This window comes from Ptychodera flava, chromosome 7 (assembly GCF_041260155.1).
Source record: "Ptychodera flava strain L36383 chromosome 7, AS_Pfla_20210202, whole genome shotgun sequence".
NCBI lineage: Eukaryota > Metazoa > Hemichordata > Enteropneusta > Ptychoderidae > Ptychodera > Ptychodera flava.
In genome coordinates, this window is record NC_091934.1 from 35,365,663 (window position 1) to 35,386,802 (window position 21,140).

General features: G+C 39.8%; 2 protein-coding genes across 2 annotated transcripts; both read right to left on the bottom strand.

Moving 5' to 3' along the window:
• Positions 1-12,431: 12,431 nt before the first annotated feature.
• LOC139136464 (uncharacterized) lies at positions 12,432-12,812 on the bottom strand. The gene has a single exon (XM_070704190.1). It carries the CDS (start codon positions 12,810-12,812, stop codon positions 12,432-12,434), a length of 381 nt encoding a protein of 126 aa, XP_070560291.1.
• A 3,483-nt stretch (positions 12,813-16,295) lies between these two features.
• On the bottom strand, positions 16,296-18,966 carry LOC139137410 (uncharacterized). The gene is made up of 2 exons (XM_070705473.1): positions 18,357-18,966; positions 16,296-16,994 (listed from the first exon to the last, which is right to left on the bottom strand). Exons 1-2 carry the CDS (start codon positions 18,567-18,569, stop codon positions 16,521-16,523), a joined length of 687 nt encoding a protein of 228 aa, XP_070561574.1. The 5' UTR covers positions 18,570-18,966; the 3' UTR covers positions 16,296-16,520.
• Positions 18,967-21,140: the final 2,174 nt, after the last annotated feature.

Here is a 21,140-nt window from a genome sequence, read left to right on the forward strand (position 1 = left end):
GATCACTTCTTGAACTACAACAAATTTATTGTGTACACGGGATGCTATGGTCAATATTTCAACAATCTGGCACCATAGTATTGATGCTCATGATCTTCTGGATGCACATACGGAATTATTGGAAAATCGAGAACATCTTTTCCACGTAGAAGCTAGCAAATTTGTAAATTTTTCACCAGATATTTTTCACAGCCATGCATAATTTTATAGACCCGGACTTCTAGGCAAATATTCAATTGATTTCAAATTTCAAATTGAATTCAAATTTGATTTTGGAATTTCATCGAAATGTTGATTCACTATGCATATTGGTCTATGATGAAACTATCAATAATTTTTTTCAAGTGCAAAACTAGATAAATCTGTGCATTTATCCACACTTGATCATTAATATCGATGTTCTTGATTAGACTAGAGTGGTTACAAGTCCATGGTTGCGCAAGAAATGTGATTTTGGAATGTCATCGAAATGTTGAGTAACTATGCATTCACTATGTTGATTCAATATATGTCTATGATGAAACTATGACTAATTTATTTTCCAATACGAAACTAGGTAAATCTGTGCATGTATGTGCGCTCAATTATTGATATGAGTGGTTACAAGTTCATGATTGTGCAAGAAATGTGATTTGGAAATTTTACCAAAATCTTTAATTCTTAAATTCTGGAGATAGATCATAACGAGACAGTCACTGAATCTAGAGTTATTCATTGAAATAACTTCGTCTATGTATCTAAATGTATGGTAGAAAGTTCTAGTTACAGAGACCTTCTTTGCTAGATTAAGTTCTGGATAAATTCTGCCTCGTATGCGTACAGAAATAAGTCAGCAAGGGCGCACAATTAAAACGAATTCCTATACATGTTGAAAATTATCCTCAAAATTCAACAAATATGTTGTCGATGAGGAAAGCAAGCATACTGATAATGTCTTCTTCGGCATAAAACTTTAGAACTAGTAATCTTCTTAGCAAAATATACACTGAAATCTGTCGCTCGAGGACGCTCCCTGCGCTCCCTTAGGGTGAGCGTAGAGAGCGCCCTCGGATCTTCTGGTCTAAATTATATCGTGATACTTCATATTTGTAAAGGCGTGAATGTGAAAAAATCGAAAGTTTTAAATAAATGTTATTTTTGAAATAGATCTTGAGTTCAAATTATCCAAGAATTCCTTGGAATTTTTTAATATCCACATTTGATTTATACCACTTCGAGAAAAGACAACATCACAGTATGCCTGAAGTCCCCGTTTAATGGTACAAAGAACAGAAGTCAGTATCTTTGATAACTCTGTTGTTGAATATTTTGAAGAGGCTGCAATAAACCTAGCTTTGTGTATTTTTTTGTGGAGTTTTGTATCCAGTGTAAGGTGGGCAACTTATTTTGGTCATCCTTGGTTGTAATATTAAAATGCATTATAAGGTCGTCTATCTTACCAGATATAAAGTGTACACCACTTGTGGTTAATGATTTATAGGCCTTTTTGGTGAAATCGAGGTCAAAGGTCATTCAAGGTCATCTAAAAATTGCCAACAATTTTTAGTCCTATTATGAATGCAGCTTGTACCCCTGTGATTCCTGAGATACGATGATTATGCATATTTAATGAGCTATGCAAAAGCCTAAATTTAATCACTGAAATATTTTCTTCTCAAGAATAACAGGGTCAATGGCTTGGGCCCCTAATAGTACTAATTGATCGTTATTGTACATAATATCTAAATGCCGATGAAGGCAAATAAGAAATAAAGTAAAAAGCTGAAGCAAGAAAACGCAAACTTAAAGATTCTTTCACATTGTGTCGCTAAAAGATTTAACCCAATGAGGTCTTATGAAGGTAATCTTAGGAAATATTGACGACATTCCCTATTATACTACACTCAGTTCTCTGTATCATATCTTTTTTTCAAACTTTGCCCTTTTCTCGGTTTTACTAGTTGAAAGATGTTTCCGCGACAACCAAGTCATCATACAGCATTTCCAAGCCGCCTGAAATGGTTTCAATCTGGTTAGCTTGTCCCTGTCGAGATCCTGTGGTAAATAAAAGTGTGGTAGACAGTCATAAGCAACAACCTGAGATATTTAGGTGGATTAAATGACTGCCAACTGGACACTCTTGTTGACTACAATTAAGGTAGTATGCGCCTTAAAAGTGAAAGACTTAAACTTTTGCTCAAACTTTCCTCAGTGACTTTTGTAAACAGCTCTCTTTCAAAATAAAGAATAATAAAAGCTTCAAGCAGCACTTGCAAACACTGGCAAACAGTACCAAAACGATAATCATCAACTCTCTAATGCCGTTAGTTGGTCCATCCCATGAAATTTAAAGGGTGTCACAAGTCACATGACCGACTGTATTCAAAGGGTCATGTCCACTAGTACTAGCCACTAGTACTAGACCTTGAACTTTAAACAGGCTGCGTGCAACGGTATCGGAGATTTGTCACAGGAGAAGAAGAAGTAGAAGTAGAAGAAGAAGAAGAAGAAAGGAAGAAGAAGAAAGTTGATCCCTAGCAAAGTTGATCCCTAGCAAAACCAATAGGTCCCCAGTGGGCTAACCTCAGTGTAGTAACCTCGCAAATTTTGGTACCAGAGAGACAAATTACTCAAGATTAACAAAAATATGTCAATACAAATGGCCGCACTCTCCGTGTTATCTCCATTGAGAAAAATGAAATTTTAAATTTTTAAAATACTAAGTCGGTAAACATTTTTCTTACGTCAGCTTTTAAATGATCCCAACAAGTGATAGATCAGTAAAGAATTGGAAATGTTTGAGAGTCCAAATATATGTCCACGAGACGCATTATGCCTAAATAAAGTGGACTATTGTGCAAAGGAGTATTATTATAAACATTGTCGAGACGTCTTACCTCCTTGAAGCTGGTTCATTATATTTTCGTCACCCGAAACTGTCAAGACCTATCATCGTATAAAAGTACCGAACTGTGAATAACACAAGTAAATGACACAATCGAAACTTGGGAGAGAAATACAAACTTACGTAAATACAAGCATGGAAAAAAATGGTTAACTGGGCAGAATAGACATGCTGGGACGAACAGACAGTCTGACAATCTGACAGGTTTCAGGTATACAGATAAAAATCTTTGACAAATAAATATGTGGATGCAAAAACTAGCTAATGCAGACACTTTTTGATCTAAAGGTAGGTAAAGGGGTATGTTTTTTATCAGTTTCATGTCTGAGCAAATTACCATACTGTACAGTTTGCAAGGGAGAAGAAACGAGTAAAATCACATGAACAATGTCAACGATCACTTATACGAGAACCGGGGATTAAGGACTGCCCCTTTAAGTGCACTGACAATAACGAAGATACTGAAGATGAACATTAAATGCCATTACAGAATACAGCTTACCGAAAAATTAGAAATGTTATAAATGTGAAAACAATTCAGTGACACAAATAAACAGAAGCGGATGCTCTCTTATGATAAAGTCAGTGGAGACAGAACAAGAGATCGACACCATAACATACCCTAGGTTTTGTAGCGTAAAGTGCAGAACAAAATCTACAATGCATTGCTGCCAATAGAATAGCTAATATCATGGAAATGGCTCCGTTGAGACGATGATGATTTCCCAGGGTGAACAATGTATTTTCTGTAAATGAGGGTATAGTATTAACAATAGGTTCAAGCCATTTCAATAATAATTCATTGTTTACAAGGGGTTCAAAAACTTTTGTAATTGCAAATACAAGAGTGTGAAGGAATATCACCCATATATATATAATATATATATATATATATATATATATATATATATATATATATATATATATATATATGTATGTATGTATTTATTATTTATTTATTTATTTATTTATTCATTCTGACATCCAACAGGCATAGCCCAATAACTGGATGCAAACAGAGAAAAATTAAAACATGAAAAAGACAAATTACAACATGCAGAAACTAATTTAAAAAAAGGCACTAAACAAGTAACAACAGAGACTGACAAACATCAAAAACTCTCGGTAGTAAATGACTATCAGCAAGAGATAATAAAACAGATGACACTTGCGTTTTAAAAGCACTAAGACTGGTAAACAAATCAATATCAAAACGATAGACATATTTATTTATTAAATATTCAAGTACCTTGGGAAGGTAATACTTTTTCACACATTGTGTTGCGAGATATTCACCATGCTTTATCATCCTATATCATGTAAACCTTTATGGTGTTTCTTATAAGAACGCATTGACACGAGGAACCCTTGTTTTTGCTTCCAGAAAAAGTTCCCCTAAACGGAGTCACTTTCACCAATCAGCTACAATGATCCCCTCCACAGGAAATTTACCCATAGCGTACCAACGTTAATCATCGCCCCTAACCAAGCCCGCGTTGAGGGTGGCAAATATCTGTATTGTAATGTAAAAATCCTCATACCGTAGCAAGCAGATTCAGAAGGATACCAATAGATGAAGAGGAGAATGTCAACTTACTTGGTAACAGCTGGTACTGCCACATTTACTTGTTGTGTCAATAAGTGCATAGGCACCAAAACCAATCAAAAGAGGGCACAGATATGCCGCGGACAGAATTGACACTATCAATGATGTGGCCATCTGAAGCAATGAAAAAACTATTTTATTGACGTTACATGGATGGCGCCCTCTATCAGCGAGGTTTGGCACTGCATTCGTACTATTACGTCTTATACTCATTGGAATTCTATATTTACAATGGGGCTAAAATACCAAGCGTCACGACGTCAAGTTACTGAGTGAATCTCACATCATCGTACAATAAAATGAAAACTCAGATCATTCATTATTTCGTAATCCCCAGTGTATCTATATCCGCCTCATTGGACACAATGTAGTATTCTCAGTTCAACATTATGCGTGTTGAGAATCGATTTTTCTGTATTTATTTGGTTCCGAATTTTATGATCCTAGTGCTACATTATGACATTCACTCTATTTATATGAGCGACTCTCGATTAAAAGAATAAAAACAGAGGGCCAATGTCCCTGAAGCTACTACAGACATGGATAGTATAGAGGCAATGCATGACATAATACCAGATATAGTGAGTGCAGCTGCAGAGGTCCTATGGTAATATTTTTCAGAAGAATTGTTTCAGGATGGCTCGTACTTACAGACCATTATACACAGACTTTCATCAATAGCCATACAAAGCTACCATCTATGCCTGTATTGTCTTTGCCATATGACTCTCACGCGAGATGGACACTTGTAAGATCCTGAAATGTTAAACACCTATTCGACAAGCGGTTTCTTTGACAATAATTCATTAACTATGCAAAATAGTAATAATTTGATACTGTACACCAAGTACACTTTACCATATCAAATGCTTACTAAAGAACCACATTGTGTACTATCAGTTCCTGTAGGTATAAAGTCGCAAAAAAAAGAAAATCGTTTCACAATATTTATTAATTTTATTCATATCAACACAATCTGAATAATTTATGGTACTACCACTCATGCAACCTTCATACTAAATTTATAACCGGCATTAGAAGTGGTTTTTGAAAAGATATCTTTTACAAAGAACAACAAAGAAAAATAAAATAACTATTTCACTCGTTCATCTCATTCTGACATGGCAATGTATGTATGAGAACATTTGTAGGGATTATCAAACCAAATTTTAAATCAATATAGCGGACTATTTCTGTAAATATTTCTGTCAAATATTAGGTACAAATTTCACAAAACAAAATTGAAGATGCTTCTCTGAAAATTTAAAATAGGTAACCTAACAGCCGATAGAGCTCCTTTGAGTTTTGTAGAGAATAACTTTTTGTGACACATATGTTGATGAAGGAGGAAATCTTTGATAGCCACTTCAGGTCGACCTGACCAAAATTGCAAATTAGCTGCAAAAAACAAAACTGAAGATTTCATCATAACTTGAACATACTAAATTAAGATGCACCCATAAGAGCATGTCTACTAAATATCAAAGCTATTAGACGAGTAGTTTTTGAGAAACAAATTTTTTGACAATAATGGCAAAAATTGCCCCAAACATACACAATTGTAGACTTCATATTAATTTCAATATATCATATGAAGATAAACTATAGAAACCTATATACCAAATATCAGAGCTATTGGACGAGAACTTTTGTGAAATAAATTTTTCGACCAAAATGACACAAGAATTGCCCCAAAACAACAAAGTTGCTGATTTCATCAGATTTTGAATACATCATATTTTGATCAACCTTATGGACTTGTATATTAAATATCAAAGCTATCAGACGAGTAGATTTCGAGAAAAAAAATTGACCAAAAAGTGAGAAAATTGGTCCAAAATTACAAATATGGAAATGTCATTAAAATTTCTAAACACCTAATTTAGAATACCTAAAGGAACATGCACGCCAAGTTTCGACCCAATCAGCTCTTCCTTTTTTTACCTCATTTGCACATTTTTGACACTGACACATTCATTCCGTCAAACACACGTACACACGTACATACCGGTATATACACTGTATACATACCTACGGACGGACGGACAGACAGGCAGACAGGTAATTTTTTTCAATATATAAGAATACCTTCCATTTACGTATATATATGGCCATATGGGAGTAAAAATAGCCTCAGCTTTGTTTCCTTGATCAAATTTCACTACAAAATGTACTAAGTATGACTACAGTGCTTTAACGCCTTTCACACAGATAAACCTGGGCACTATTTCGAGTAACTTCCCTGAGAGAACTGTTGTTGAGAGAAGTTATTCGAAAGGTGCCCAGTGTTATCCGGTGTACCACAGGGGTCCATCATTGACCCACTGTTATTTATCTTGTATATAAATGATTTGTCACAATGTACTCAGTCATCGAATGTAATTTTATATGCTGATAACTAAAAACTCTATAAAACAATAAAGTCAATTTCTGACTGTTTATCGTGTGGTAAATTGTTCTCATTTAACTTAAATTCCTATGAACGTTCATATCTGAATATGGTCTAAGAGTAAACCTTCGATTTCGGGTACCCTTTTCCAGAATCAATGTTTGCAAACACTCCTTATGTCACATGCTTTAGGCACGTATAACGATATTTCAAATTACGCTCGCGTGTTGATATTTTTACCATATTTAGCCTGATTAAAACAAGTGTAATGAATCATTTTTCTACATCATTTGTATGTTCATCGTAATTTTCGTTTCCGTGAATTGTATGTTTGTCTGTAATTTTATGTATTTTCTATTGGGAATTTACTTCTGTTGGTTATTCGAATAAATAAACAGATAAATAAATAAATACTATTTTTCCAAAATGTCTCGCAAAGTGTGAACAAAGTATATTCTTCTATAGGTCGTGCATAAGGACTTGATACCCAACTGCAAAGCTATCAGACAAGCAGTTCTGAGAAGAACACTTTTTTATCAAAATTGACAAAAATTGCCAAAAAATACAAAGGGCCAAAGGGACCTGTATCCGAAATATCAAAGCTGTCTGACCGGCGGTTAGCTAAAAAGTAAGTAAATAAAATTGAACCAAACTAAATGAAATACAAAATTTCATGAAGGTAATTGGCTAAACAAATGGTCTTGATTAACAAGTGGATTCATCATCAATCGACACATTGAGATGTGACGTCACGCACAGAACATGGCAATGTCTCACTTTGCCCATATTACTATAACGCTCAACTCATCAAACTTGCTCATTAACTATTATTGTTTGTTGAATATTCTTAGTTTTATATTTCATCTCATCCGTCCATGTACTTACCAGTCTCCCTTTGCTCTTTTTTTGGGCTGAAATCAGTGAAACAAGTCCCGCCGTCGCGATCTGAAAAAGCAATGTTTGACAAGTGGTTTCTAGTGTTCTACAAAGGCTGCATTGTTTTGGCCAAATTAACAGTAAATGTCCTTCACTCGGCGATGTTAATTGAATAAGTTGGGCTGTAGGCAGTATTTCCAAGTAAGTTCTGAAAAATACTGTTCAAGTGGCGGTGAGTGATATTGGCATTTGTTTCAAAAGCTATCCGAGAAAATATGATCAACGAAAAAGCCAAAACTGCTCAAACCTGTCTAAACGAGGGTGTTTGTAAATCCAGTAACTAGCCATAATGATCAGTAACGACCAGAAATGAGCAGATAAGAGCAATAACGACCCATAACTAGACAGAACGAGCCAATAAATCACGATCACTCCGTAAATAATCTTCAAGCGGCTGGAAATTACGCACCCTAAGGCATATTTGACATGGTGTAGCCTGTTACCATTATCTATCTGCACCAGAGCAATTTCGACCAATAACGACCAGAAATATGCATTAACGAGCAATAACGAGACAAAGCAAGTTACAACGAGCAGTAACGAGCCAAAAAATTGATCTTTTCCTCAAATGGTTTACTCATGCTAAGGGACAGAAAAGAAATATAGGGCGAGAGGGCTGGTGTTTTTCAACATGACGCTGAGGAAATAGTGACTAGTGAACTTCCAGACGTGATTGCATTAAAAAATGATGCGCACCAATTTACGTGCTCAAAACCGTGCCATGAACCTTACAAAGAATACTTTTATCCTTTAAAAACAATCATACTATGTAACGTTTTAATTCGAATAATAGAGATCCCATGCCACAATAATAAAAATCACATGTCACATTAACAATTCTGTCAACTACCTACACTGCAATTGGCTATTTAAAATACTTAAGGGCAATGAATGTAAAGTTCACCGTCATCCATAGTTTGGCTTGTAATTTGACAGAGATTTACAGAGAATACAATATCAAGAAACTTATTACAGCCTAAAACTAAATATTTAACATATAAGCTTACATATAAATGCACGTACATAGCGATGTTTGTAAAAGAAAATTGTTTATAGTTTATCCTTTGATTACCATGTGGAGTGAGGTTATAGTTCTTGCCTGAAATTCAAATATCAAATTTTAAATAACACATCTTCACTTCCAAACACCAAATTCTAATTGACAAACATTAAAAAATGACAAGATATAGTCAGTTTTGTATCACAAAAAGAGTTCATGTTATATCATAGATTGCCATATGTAGTATATCAACACTTTGAGTAAAATTATATAAAAATCAAATTTCATGCACACATATGCACTTCTTATCCCCAATTTCAATAAAGTACATATATCAGTTATCAAACATATATAAATATAGAGATATCGCTTGTTTTCTGGGGAAATTTATCAATAGTTTGCAAAACGAACTCCTGTGTAGTGTGATTTTTATTTTTAAAATGTTGGTTCTCCCCTTATATTTCTCTCTACTCCCTTACCAAGATCAGCAGCAAGGGTTAGAGTTCAAGCACAGCAAGGGTTAGAGTTCAAGCAAATGTGGTTTCACGCACGCTTAAGTTTATAAGCTCACTGGGAAGTGACTCTTCTGTCTTTTCCATATCAACAATACATAAATAAATGTGATTTTATTTTGTTATTCGAAAAATGTTTATCCGGTTTCAATTTCGTACTCCAGGTGTTCACAGAGCATTAGAAGTATGTCGTAGAGGAGGGATTTCAAGGACAGGCGGGAACTGTGGTTGTAGTTCAATAAAGGGCAGATCATTTTTATTTTGTTCTTTATTTCTCGTTATTGGCTCGTTTTGTCCATTTCTAGCTTGTTATTGCTTCCTTTATGCAGTCCGGGTCAGCTCCAAAATTGGAGACGTCGCTAGACGCTATACCATAATATTTTCCCCCTCTCATTAGCCAATCAGCAGCCAGCGCGCCATCAGTAAAAATTGTATTTCCTGGCAACCTCCACATGCGTCCTTCGTTACGTACGCCATACTGTGTCGAACTCCCGCGCCGTATTCTGTCATAATGTCGAACAGTTGTGTGGCCACTCTGTCAAAACACAATTTCAAAATCGCGTACCAGTTTTATTCTGGCTAAGACAACCAAACCCCATATATCGCTGTGATTCCTAGACTCTGGCTTGAAGTCCTGCGAAATATAAATCGTGTACCTACACAGATCGTTCAGAATACCCCATTTGTATCGGTGATGGCAGCGATACAAATTCTACCGTATGGGGAACAGTTGTGTGGCCACTCTGTCAACACATTTTCAAAATCGCGTACCATTTTTAGTCTGCGTTTGACAACTACAAAACAGGTATCGTTTTAAAGCTCTGACATTGCTCTTCTTCCTTGCAAAATGTTATACGCGTACCTACACAAATAATCTTTATAACAGTATTTCTAATAGAGATGACGAACATCCACAAAATGATTCTCGGTACTTGAGCGAAATCGATAAACTGGGGGTAGAAATGAATCGTCAATATTTCGAATATTTGTTCACTAATCGGACTCCTTGTTGGACATGACCTTCTGCAGAACACATGGATTATGTTGACTGTCGAAATTCGTCGAAATTCACAAGACAGGGGCTTAATAAGCGGCCCAAAACTGCCGATCACACTTGGTGGGTAATTTGTGACCCAGCGTGACCTGTACTTTATTAATGATGTAATCTGGTCGATGATTGGCTGAATGCCGGAATACATTATCATAATGAGTCTCCAATTTTGGAGCTGACCCGGACTGTTATGAGCACTGCTGCAGAGGTTTTTTAGTGATACCAAATGTCGTACAGGGCATGATTTTCTGGATTGGCGCGGGAACTTCGCTTGTAGTTTAATTTATAGGGAGATCATTTTTGGCTCGTTATGGCACGTTATTGGCTCGTTCTGTCTGCTTCTGGGTCGTTATTGCTCGTTATTGGTCGTTTCTGGTCGTTACTTGTCGTTATGGCTAGTTACTGGATTTGCATACACCCGTCTAAAGGAAGAGAAAATACCACATCAACTTAATGCCCCGCATATTTTTTTCATGTAACAAATGACTCATTCTTTACTTTGAATGGACTTGAAATGGTTGAGTGAAATTACCAGAAACGAGAAATACGGAATCCTAAAACGCCGAATAATGGAATTACAGAATTATACTAAATGAGAGTAAAGGCAGCTTTTTACGGTGTATAAATATAAATGCTTTGGTAATCTGGACGTCATTCAAAATATACTGTTTTGTTTCTACCCTAAATTCTGAAATAAATGGGCCACACTGCTTATATCATTTGTGCGGCTACACCCTAGAAAGTTGTTTTTAACTCCATTCAATGATTAAGTCCGTTATTCCGTGTTTCCGGTAATTCTACTCAACAACATGAAGGTATACTATTGACGAGTCGTCCTTAAAGTAAAGCTACAGTGGGTTTCAATTCGATAATGCAACTTGGTACGAGCCGGACACATTGTATACGATGTAAACGATTAGCTCAGGTATCAGTCTGAGGTATCACATGTTGATTAACAGTAAACCGGCATGGGACAGCACTATCTAAACGGTAGACCGATAGTTTATCAGTTGATTACAATTCATGTACAATGTAGCTGTTTTTACAGTTTCAGTTGAAAGCTAAAGCAAGCATGTTTTATGTAGTTTCAGCTGAGAGACACCTCTTCAGCTCCGACAACTCTCAGCTGAAATGGTTAAAAAGTTACACTGCACAGTACGTGGTTTATCCCATGATGCAACTCGATTCGTACACACAGAGATCACCATTCTACCACCGAGGGCGCCATTACAATAGACCATGTTCCGAACCGCGCGAGACATTCCGAGATATCGCGATAATATGTGGTTCGCAGTGGACGTGTTCTCGCAACACAGGACAAACTGCGTAAAACAGGACAAGTCGCTAATTACGTTAAAGACTGCATGAAATATATGAAGTTGCAATCTTTGCTCAGTTCTGCACTTTTTCTAGTTCCATACAAAGTTTGACTTGTATTACTAAGCTGGAATCCTGTTTTTCGGGCATGTATTAAAGTCTCGCGAGATCTCGCAATCAGCGGAACATCGTCTATTCTGACTAACTTAATATTTAAAGCCTTATCACTCCGCTCAAGGATATGCCTATTGTTAGGTTTGGGTAAAAGTGTTGGGTGGCTAACCTGTCGTCAAGCACTTTACCCTATCGTATATGCATATACGTATGTACAATATATATGTATTTATAGAGAGGACTATATGAACTTTGCCTTTACGAACTAGCTTATCCTCCCATGCCTTAAAGACACCATTATCACCACACATAACACAGTCAGGAGACAAAGAGATGCTTTTACATATGCATTTATTCGCTTCCTTAGAATTGTTCTTCAGAATTGGTTTCCACGTACAGCCTGAGAAATCATACAATCCGTCGACTGCCTATGTAGTGTAATACGTCCCTCCCAAATAGAAAGCAAGATTATTAAAGTCCTACGTGAACTTCATCTTACAATCAAATCGGCATATTTCAAATATTATCATTTCCAAACGCTCTAGTGAAACCAACCAGGTTATTCATTGAGTGATATGCCTCTATATTATTATAATCTGGCGCATCAACCATTTTCGCTAGATTATCTGCTGGTGCCCCCAACCTTTGTAACTTTTGCCAGTTGCATGTAGTAGAGCGCCGTGTCCTCTGCTCGCCAACCTACATGGCTCATCAAGGATTGGATGTCCGAGCCAGCCATAGACAAAGAGATTGCACAGGCAGTCCTACACCCATGTGGGGTTTCGCCGGAATCTATTCCAGTCTCTTGCAGGTATGTCTTAAGGCGATGATATACTAATTGGGACGATACGGGTTTTTGCTCGACGGTGCCCTGGGCGTTGGTGGGCCGAAATAAATATCCCGTTATTAGATTAACCCCGATAGCCATACTCAAATCGAAGTATGCCTCCACTGTAGTGACTGGGCACATGAGAGCATCCGCACACCTTTTGATTGCAAACATATTTGTAGATGACCCCCTCAGCGTCTTACCGAACGTATGGTTAAACAAAAAGCCAGAATTGTCTGGGAAACGCATTATTTCTTGGGTCTTGACGTGACCAAGGTCGTGTGCCCTATCCCCTGAAAATGCGAGAACTTTAAAGAAGGCCAAGTCCCTTGCTAACACATAGATCTGTGATGGGCGCCTGCATACTTTTATCTGCTCGATTATATACTCAAAGACCCGTCTCATTTTATTCAGAAATAATGGGGTTGCCTGCTTTGGGGTTATCATGGACCTCGCTTGTTCTTCGGCTGACTTTTTAAGATATCTATGAACTAATACTGAATCGACGGGGTTTGGTCGGGGGAAACCAACTTGTGTCGCCACAGCTTTGTAAAAGGTGCTTAATTTAGAGGTCATATTTTTGGCTGTGGTGACCCGGATTCTCTTGGGGCAGTGACATGGTTGGTGAGACCCAGACTGGCCTAAATAAGGACATGTTACTTCGTGTACTCTTGTCTTAGCGTCCTTGTCTTTATAATCAAAAATCTGACGATGTCTTGGGATGTAGCCGTCCACACGGTTTTGGGTTCACTCAAACTCGCTAAAAATGTTTCAAATTGTTGGACCAAACGATCCTTTTGCACATCATATGGGGAGCGTTTGCCCAGCACTTCTTCCATGCGTCGATCTATTGTCGCTAGATCAACACAGTGAGCTTTAGTGGCTGCGGGACTCAGCTGCGGCGGTTGAGGCATTTTGGAATCACATAACTTGCAGATCGGGGGATCCTGATTGTAACTTCCGCACATCCAACATGCCTGTGGTGATAGAAGAGCAATATGCGTTTAAGAGCGGATAAACATGGACTTAATGTTATATAGCTTGTGAATGGTTGTTAAATTTTTCAAACAGCGGTTTCACTGTTTTAATTCATCACATTCATCTCCGCTTGAGGTTGCCGGTGCCACGAATCTTGCTGCAAAGAGTTCACACGGAGTACTGCATGGTTTATAACCGTCTGTAGAGGGCGCTAATATAACGCCTGAATCTCCACGATTGGCCAACTTAAGTATTCGTACTGCCAAATGTGCTACCATTGGCCAGAAAGCGGGGTAACTGTTGTCTTTGTGTATAACGACTGTTGCGTTGAGGGAGTTGTTGACAATGTGTTTTACGACTGGATGCGTAAGCGAGAACGGCGGGTACAGGTAAATGTTATCGTCGCGGGAGAAATGGTGATGGAAGAAATCTACACCTGCACTGTTATGCTGAGGGAAGGGTGAAATAAAGTCCTTTAGCCTTGCATTTGAGTATGTAGCCATACCGTCAAGAGTGTGGGGCCCGAATTCTCTTTCTAATTTATTCCACGTTTGGTCGGACAGCTTCGCGTTCATCATAGATAGTTCCCTTGACGCTCTGTCGGCTAAGTTTTGTTGGGAGCGAACATGAGCGATGTTTAATTGGGTGTTGTGCTCGATACAGAAACTAAATATTTTCTTAAGCAAATCGTTGAGGCTGATAGATTTAGATCCTGGAAACCTGCATTCCAGGCGTGTACAAGAACGGCTGAATCGGAAAAGACGTTAAGTCGGGTGTTTGTAACTTGTGGTCCAACAGCAATCAGAGCTCTAGCAAGGGCTTCAGTTTCTTTTTCATTAATTGATTTTTTTCTCCATTCGTCTTCCCAGCTGTCGCTAAATGTAAGCGATTTTGTAGAATTTGGTTTGAATACTGCCCCCCACTTATGTGAACTCGAATCTGTATACAGTTGCAGGGTGGTGTGTCTCTCCTCTAACCATTTGAAGTGGGATGCAGTTTGAACGATCTTTATCCACCACTTTAGCTCCTCCCTAAGGGGATTATTGACGCGGACAAGGTTTTGTGCTGACGTCTGGGCTTTAGACAGAGCGTGGGCCATTTGTCTGATGTAAATCCGAGCACATGGAATTGCGAGGGAGAATGAGATGCACTTTCCCATAACTTTCTGCAGCGTCGTGATCAAGATAGCATGTTTAGCTAAGGCGGACTCAACTAATTCGACAAATCGCGCTTTCTTACTATCGGGAATGATAAAGGCCTGCAAGGTCGTGTCGACTGTCATCCCTAAGAGAACAAGCGATCTGACCGGTAAGAGGATGCTTTTATCTAAGGCTATGAAGTAGCCAGTGGAGACGCATAAATGCAACAGAATGTATGCGGCTGCCTCGGACAGCTCCCGATTTGACCAGCTATTTATTTGGGAAGCAGTTGAGAGGGCGGCGACCCGCAATGGCCCAACGTGCCTGTCATCGATGTATTGCAAACAGGGTACGCCAAGCATTCGGGCATAACTGGTGATTGTATAGCCCAATGTGTGATAAACATATGCAGAGGATTTCCACCCAAACGGGAGTGTATTATTGACGTACCATATCCCAGCCCATTGAAAACCAAAATAAATTCGATCTTCGTTTTTAATTAAGACATGGTCGTAGCCGCTCTTGTCATCGCATTTACAATGATAATCATATCTATCTAAGTATCGAGACACCTCGACCAACTTGTCTAATCTAAATGGCTTGTCTGCAATCCACAGGTTTAAAAACCGCATGTCTATGCACATGCGAGGCTTTTTGGGCTCTATAGTGATTGGCATAACGATATGTGGCGGTGGATCAATCCCTACCGAACCATACACAGAAATAGCACCAGTTCTTATCCTATCGCGGATAGTTTGAGAAATGAAATCTACGTAATTTTTACACAGTGGGTTGTTTGAAAAGACCTTTGGAGGTGGCTTTGGGGAATCATAGAAAGCGCCCTTAAAAGTCCCTTTGAAATGTGTGAAGTAGCTGGAGACACTCGCTCCATTCTTGACCCAGTCCATAATTTGGTCGTGGTTACTTGCGCACGTGGCTATGTCGGACCATGCCGTCTGGTGTTTGTGTATTTCGCCGGCTACAAATTCGTTTGGGTTCCGGAATGACAACAGGCGTGGGGAAGCTTTTTGGAGCCCCGCTGCCACTGTTCGTACGTCAGGGAGATGTTGGTCCTGCCCGGGGGCGCCCTCAAGAGTTACCCATGTGTAGTCAGTTCTACGGGGAGGCCGGTTTCCAGCAGTGTAGGATTCCCATGGTTGTGGTATCGGCTGAAATGAAGGGAACGGGAGGCGGATAAATTTGGTGAAGGAGAGGGAAACCAGCTTTTACACAAGGAAAACCAAAGGAAACGAGGTCTTGAGGGAGCCCCCTAGACAGGACCCTGCAAATGCCGGGCTGCATAAAATGCAAAGGGTCACGTGGACCCTCCCTGCTTTCGGGGGTCGGGCGGGTTGGGTTTACATGAAATCGGATGGAGAGAGAAACTAAGGCTGTATTCCTACATATATACCGACGCAGGTGGACCACACACACACACATAGGAACGACGAGGTAACGCTCTATAAAGTGCTAGGACACATACATGTAAATTTTTTAAGTTTTAATGGCGATTGGTAAATATACGAAGGTACACATAGCCTTGACAGCATTCCTATACATCTGTGCTAATGATGGTGAGTATGTATGTATCGGTGTTTACTGGTATGGCTGGGGATATGGGTGTAACGTGTGTGCGCTTGTCAGTGGAATGCGTGGGGTAAAAGTACTTGTGGGATATGAATGCATGTATACATAAACACTGTCAGGGCAGGAGTTGGAGGAATATCGCCAAGGTCATCAAAATGTCATGCCTTAGGTAGGCAAATTATGTCTTCTTGTTAGGGCAGGCTCTGGCCATATGACCAGTTTCTCCACATACAAAACATGCAAACGAATCTGCGTTTCTCTTCTGGCGGGCGTAGGGCTCGTATCTCTGGTTGGAGGAGCGGAACTGGCGAGGGGTTCCCTGCACATTACGCATGAATTTTGTGACTTTGGCTGCAATCTCCTCTTCCTCCTTGTTACCAAGTAGCAGGACTAGTAAGCGGCCGGCGTCCTTCCCAAAATCGTTGGACTCGAACTGTGCGAGAACCGCTCGGTAGCGGGATAGCTTCGGGTGTGCTGCTACCGTAGCTCTGTCGACCAACGCTCTGAGGGCGCTAATCAGCTGTGGTCGGGTCGTCAGGGAAGGCGTGTGGGCCATCTCCATCACCTTAGCTAAGGCATCGTCTACAGAGGCCGTTTCGGCTTTGTCCTGCAGTTTCTTGAGTTGTTGCCTGAGTGTTTCCAACTCATCAACCTGTAAAACGAAAACGCAAACAGTCAAGGCAACAGGCACGCCCTTTTATCCCAACGCTAAACACCATTGGGCACTTTGCCGAACCACCACAGTGGTCTATCCTTTGGTCGTGAGATTTTGAGATAAGTAGCCGAAAAGGGAAACTATGGAGCGAAACATAAACATGTGTTGTCACGTGGCAAAGTAAAACTTTTATTTTTTTATTTTTTTTTTTTTTGAATGTCTTTTTTTTTTAGGCCGAAAAAGTAAATGACTGCTTGTTTTGTTGTTGTTTGTTTGTTGGTTTGTCTTGTTTTATATTTATTTTTTGGAAGCCTCCGTAAGAGACGCTGTGAATTATTGTTGTAAGGCCCTGCTCGGCCACCAGATCAAAAGGAAACGAACCTCTGTGACTAGCAGGTTCGGCATGTCAGAGGTTTCCCTCGCAGCGAACCCCTTAGCGGGTAAGGCTGCTTGGCACAGTCTATTGGCCACCCTCGCAGGCACTCGCCTACCTGGGCCTTCAGCAATACACATACAGTTTATCGGCAACACTCGCAGCGAACCCCTCTGCGGGTCCGACTGCCTGGCCGGATTACTGGCCACCCTCGTAGGCACTCGCCTACCTGGGCCTGAACCTGACGGATGTACGCGCGACAGGAAAGCATGGGAAAAGAGGTAAATGAAAAAATGGAGAAATTTTGCGAATATGGCTACCCCCTCCCAAAAAGTTATTTTGTAGTGAAAAAAGGGAAACGGCGGTCGACCGCACGAGTTTTTTTAAGGCGTGCCAGTGAAGAAAAAAAAAATGGTAATGGGGATGGTGCTTGGCAAGCCTTTGCAAGAAAGATTCTACGGCAAATCAAACGAGAGCATTCAGCTGCCGGGAAGGAAACCCGGTGACCAAACTTTTGAGTGTTTACAGTGAGAGAAAAGGTATTGGCAGAGGGATGTGCAAAAAATTTGTCAAAAAGCCAAAGTGAAGGGCTGTTACCCTCAATTCCCGACTCTGACGTGGTCGCAACGTTAACAGAAGCAGAATTTGGCGCGGGCCATTGCGCGTACATCCTTAACAGCAATATGCGTATTTATGGAAGTGGCAAGTACAAAAAGACATACAAAGAACGGACTGCCACACTGGGCCAGAAAATCAAGACGACACTGAGCCAGGTGTGGGTTCAGGTTTAGCTACGAACAAAGCTTAAACCATACCAGAAGGCGGCACTACGACACGAGACAAAGGGAAGCTCAACAGGTGGCCGTAAGGAGCAGCAAAAGTACACGGTGACAGGCGACATAGATAACGACATGTAAACGAGCAAGATAGAAAAAAAAACAACTAGACACCGCACAGAAAGTACACACAGCGAAGTCGCTACTCACCTGCCCAGCATTTTGTATGGTTGGTTGCTCTCCTCCGGCTGCTCCTGGGCCTGTAGTAGATTGGGTGGCAGTCGTAGTTTGGTGCGCTACACTGGCTGACTGAGCGACACGGGTTTGGGATTGTTGGCCAGTAGGTGGACGTTGGCCGGCATGCGCTGTGACGAAGGCTTGAGTAGCGGTGGTAGGAGCTTGAGAAGGAGCTTGAGTCGCCATGACGTGCCACCGTTGGTCAATTGCAAAGGAGGGAGAACATGCGGCTGTGTTGCTTCCTATTTATACCTACTAATTTGCATGTTGCGCATTGATATCGCTGCGTGATGCGGCTTTGAATAAAGCTGTCCAAAAATAGCCCCCGACTTGAAATTAAGGTCGAATGCGTACGCATGACTTTTATCCTCGTTCGCAGTTACGTCAATGTGATAGCCCGAAAGACGTACATTTTTCAGTTTTTTTCCGGATCTTTATAGCATTTTTCTATCCAAAGATCCATATCATTGAAAATTGTCGTTAAGTTTTCATTTTTTTGCCCTTTTGGGGATATTTTTAGCTATCTCTTCTCTGGTTTTTTATCAATGATGCCTGAAAGAGTGCATACACCATTGCCATGCTTGCTCCGAGTAAAAGTATGTTCCCAGATTTTTATTGACCGTCATTTGGAAATTCAGCGCAATTATTTAGTAAAAATGAGATTTTTAACGGAATTTTGGCTATTTCTCGATTACAAACGGGGATTTGAGAAATGGTCAACATAAGGTTGTCGTGCAACTAAATACGATTCCAACGATATACTGCTTGCCTATGTTGACCCCAAAATCGAGGGAGGAGATAGAGTTTGAAAACAGACAGTCACATCGGAATGAAAAATGTACTTTGCCATGTTATAATTTTGCTTTTGTATGCACATGCACTGTACTCAGGCTTACGCTCGCTTGTGCCGGGATTAAAATCGTACGAGACACGGCGCTGAAACAAATACAAATGACATGGCTCATTGGCTGTATCTGTGTATTATGTACCGGTATTAATCATGTAATTTCTCGATCGCACGAAATATGAATCAATGTTCATTTTTGCATGGTCCTCGAACTGTAAAGACTAGAACAGATAGGAACGTGGCTTTGCATTGCCAACTGTTGACAAAACCTCTTTGTTACGATGCGTTTTTAGGGTTGCGTTGCCGTCTTCTCCCGGGACCGGCTGATGTAAACAACACTGGCCGTACGTAAAACTACAAAGGCGCTACGCAGTACGCTGTTTCTGCACGATCACAGGATACTGAAGTGTTTACAGAACTTTCACGATCGCTTGTTGAAAACTGCGGTCCATTAAATCCTCAACAGCTTTGCTGGTTTGGAAGGGGTGTCGATTCAGTGCAGCTTGCGTTCGCCGAAATGTGTTTCTGTCAGTGTCACCGCGTAGCCAGAGCTGACAATGACATTCAGTAACTCGGTAATGCATGCTATCAATGTATCAGACATCGCAGCATTTGTGCTAAAAGTTCAATCCTTATATCTGGCCGATGATAAATACATATACGTGAATACAAGAAAAACTTCCACTGTCAGTCTAAATATTTTCGAGGCGATCGCAAGTTCGCAACGCGCTGATGACTGTATCTGCATGTACTCAACTATTGTATCGTGTTTCTATGGGTGCATACGCCCAATGGGGATAACGGTCAGGCCGATCTCCGTGTGTACAAATCGCATTGCATCATGGGTACTTTCACGTACCGTGCACTGTTTAGGCCAAAGTAAGTAAATTCTTTGTTTTGCGTCCACTCAAAATCCTAAAAGGTACGCGGGTAAGCGGCTAAAAAACACACACAGAAAATTTAACACAAAATCTGTTTGCCTTTATTGGACAATTTTTCTCAAACCACATGAATACTCCCAGACTCCTGTCGCAGTGTGACACACTGTATGATCTCTGTATGCATTTTCATAACAAATGGATCAAAATAAACAGTCATTCTTTGACGTTTGCTTTTCTCTTATTAGTTTTAGATTTCTTTCTTGTGCATTCAAAGTGTCCACATGTCAATACCATTGCACAGCAACTTGACAGCCTCATCAAATTACTTAAATCTGGACAGTTTGAGGAATGGGTACACTATAACAGTATACAGTAGCAGTCTTTTGTCCTCAAGTTCTTGTACGTTTTTTTCAAGTTTCTTGTAATGTCTATGCTCTGATGGAATGTCATAGTTTTGCTGAAAGGTGTCTGTTTTGAAAGAAAACACCAAACAGAAATGGTAACTTGTAGCCTCTGCATTCAATTTTAGAAAGATGGGGCATCAGAGAGAAGAAGAAATTGGTGATTGACAAAAGTATTCCCTGTAGCTTACTCGGGACCATCCGTAAAACCAGCACCTTTCCTTTCCATCAAATAAAAGATATCATTTCACAATTGTCAGTCTCCACACACAGACTCATCAGACCCAAATTTAGGTGGAAGCTTCACATCTATATTCCTTGTACTTTCAAAGTACCACACCCCAGATTGATTGAAAAGATGAAGTATCGTGGCATAAATTGAAATATTCTACAGTGGGTCAAAGCGTGATTGACAAATACAAAACAGCGAGTAGTCATAAATGGAGCATCATGTGAATGGAGAATACGTCATAAGTGGTGTCCCAAAGGGTTCAGTTCTTGGACCAGTACTCTTTCTAATCTACATCAATCATACTGGCGGTGAATTAGTTCTGAACTCAAAAATTTACTGACAATACCAAGACATATCATCCCTTGCGAAATTGTAGTGATCCTGAAATTCTACAAG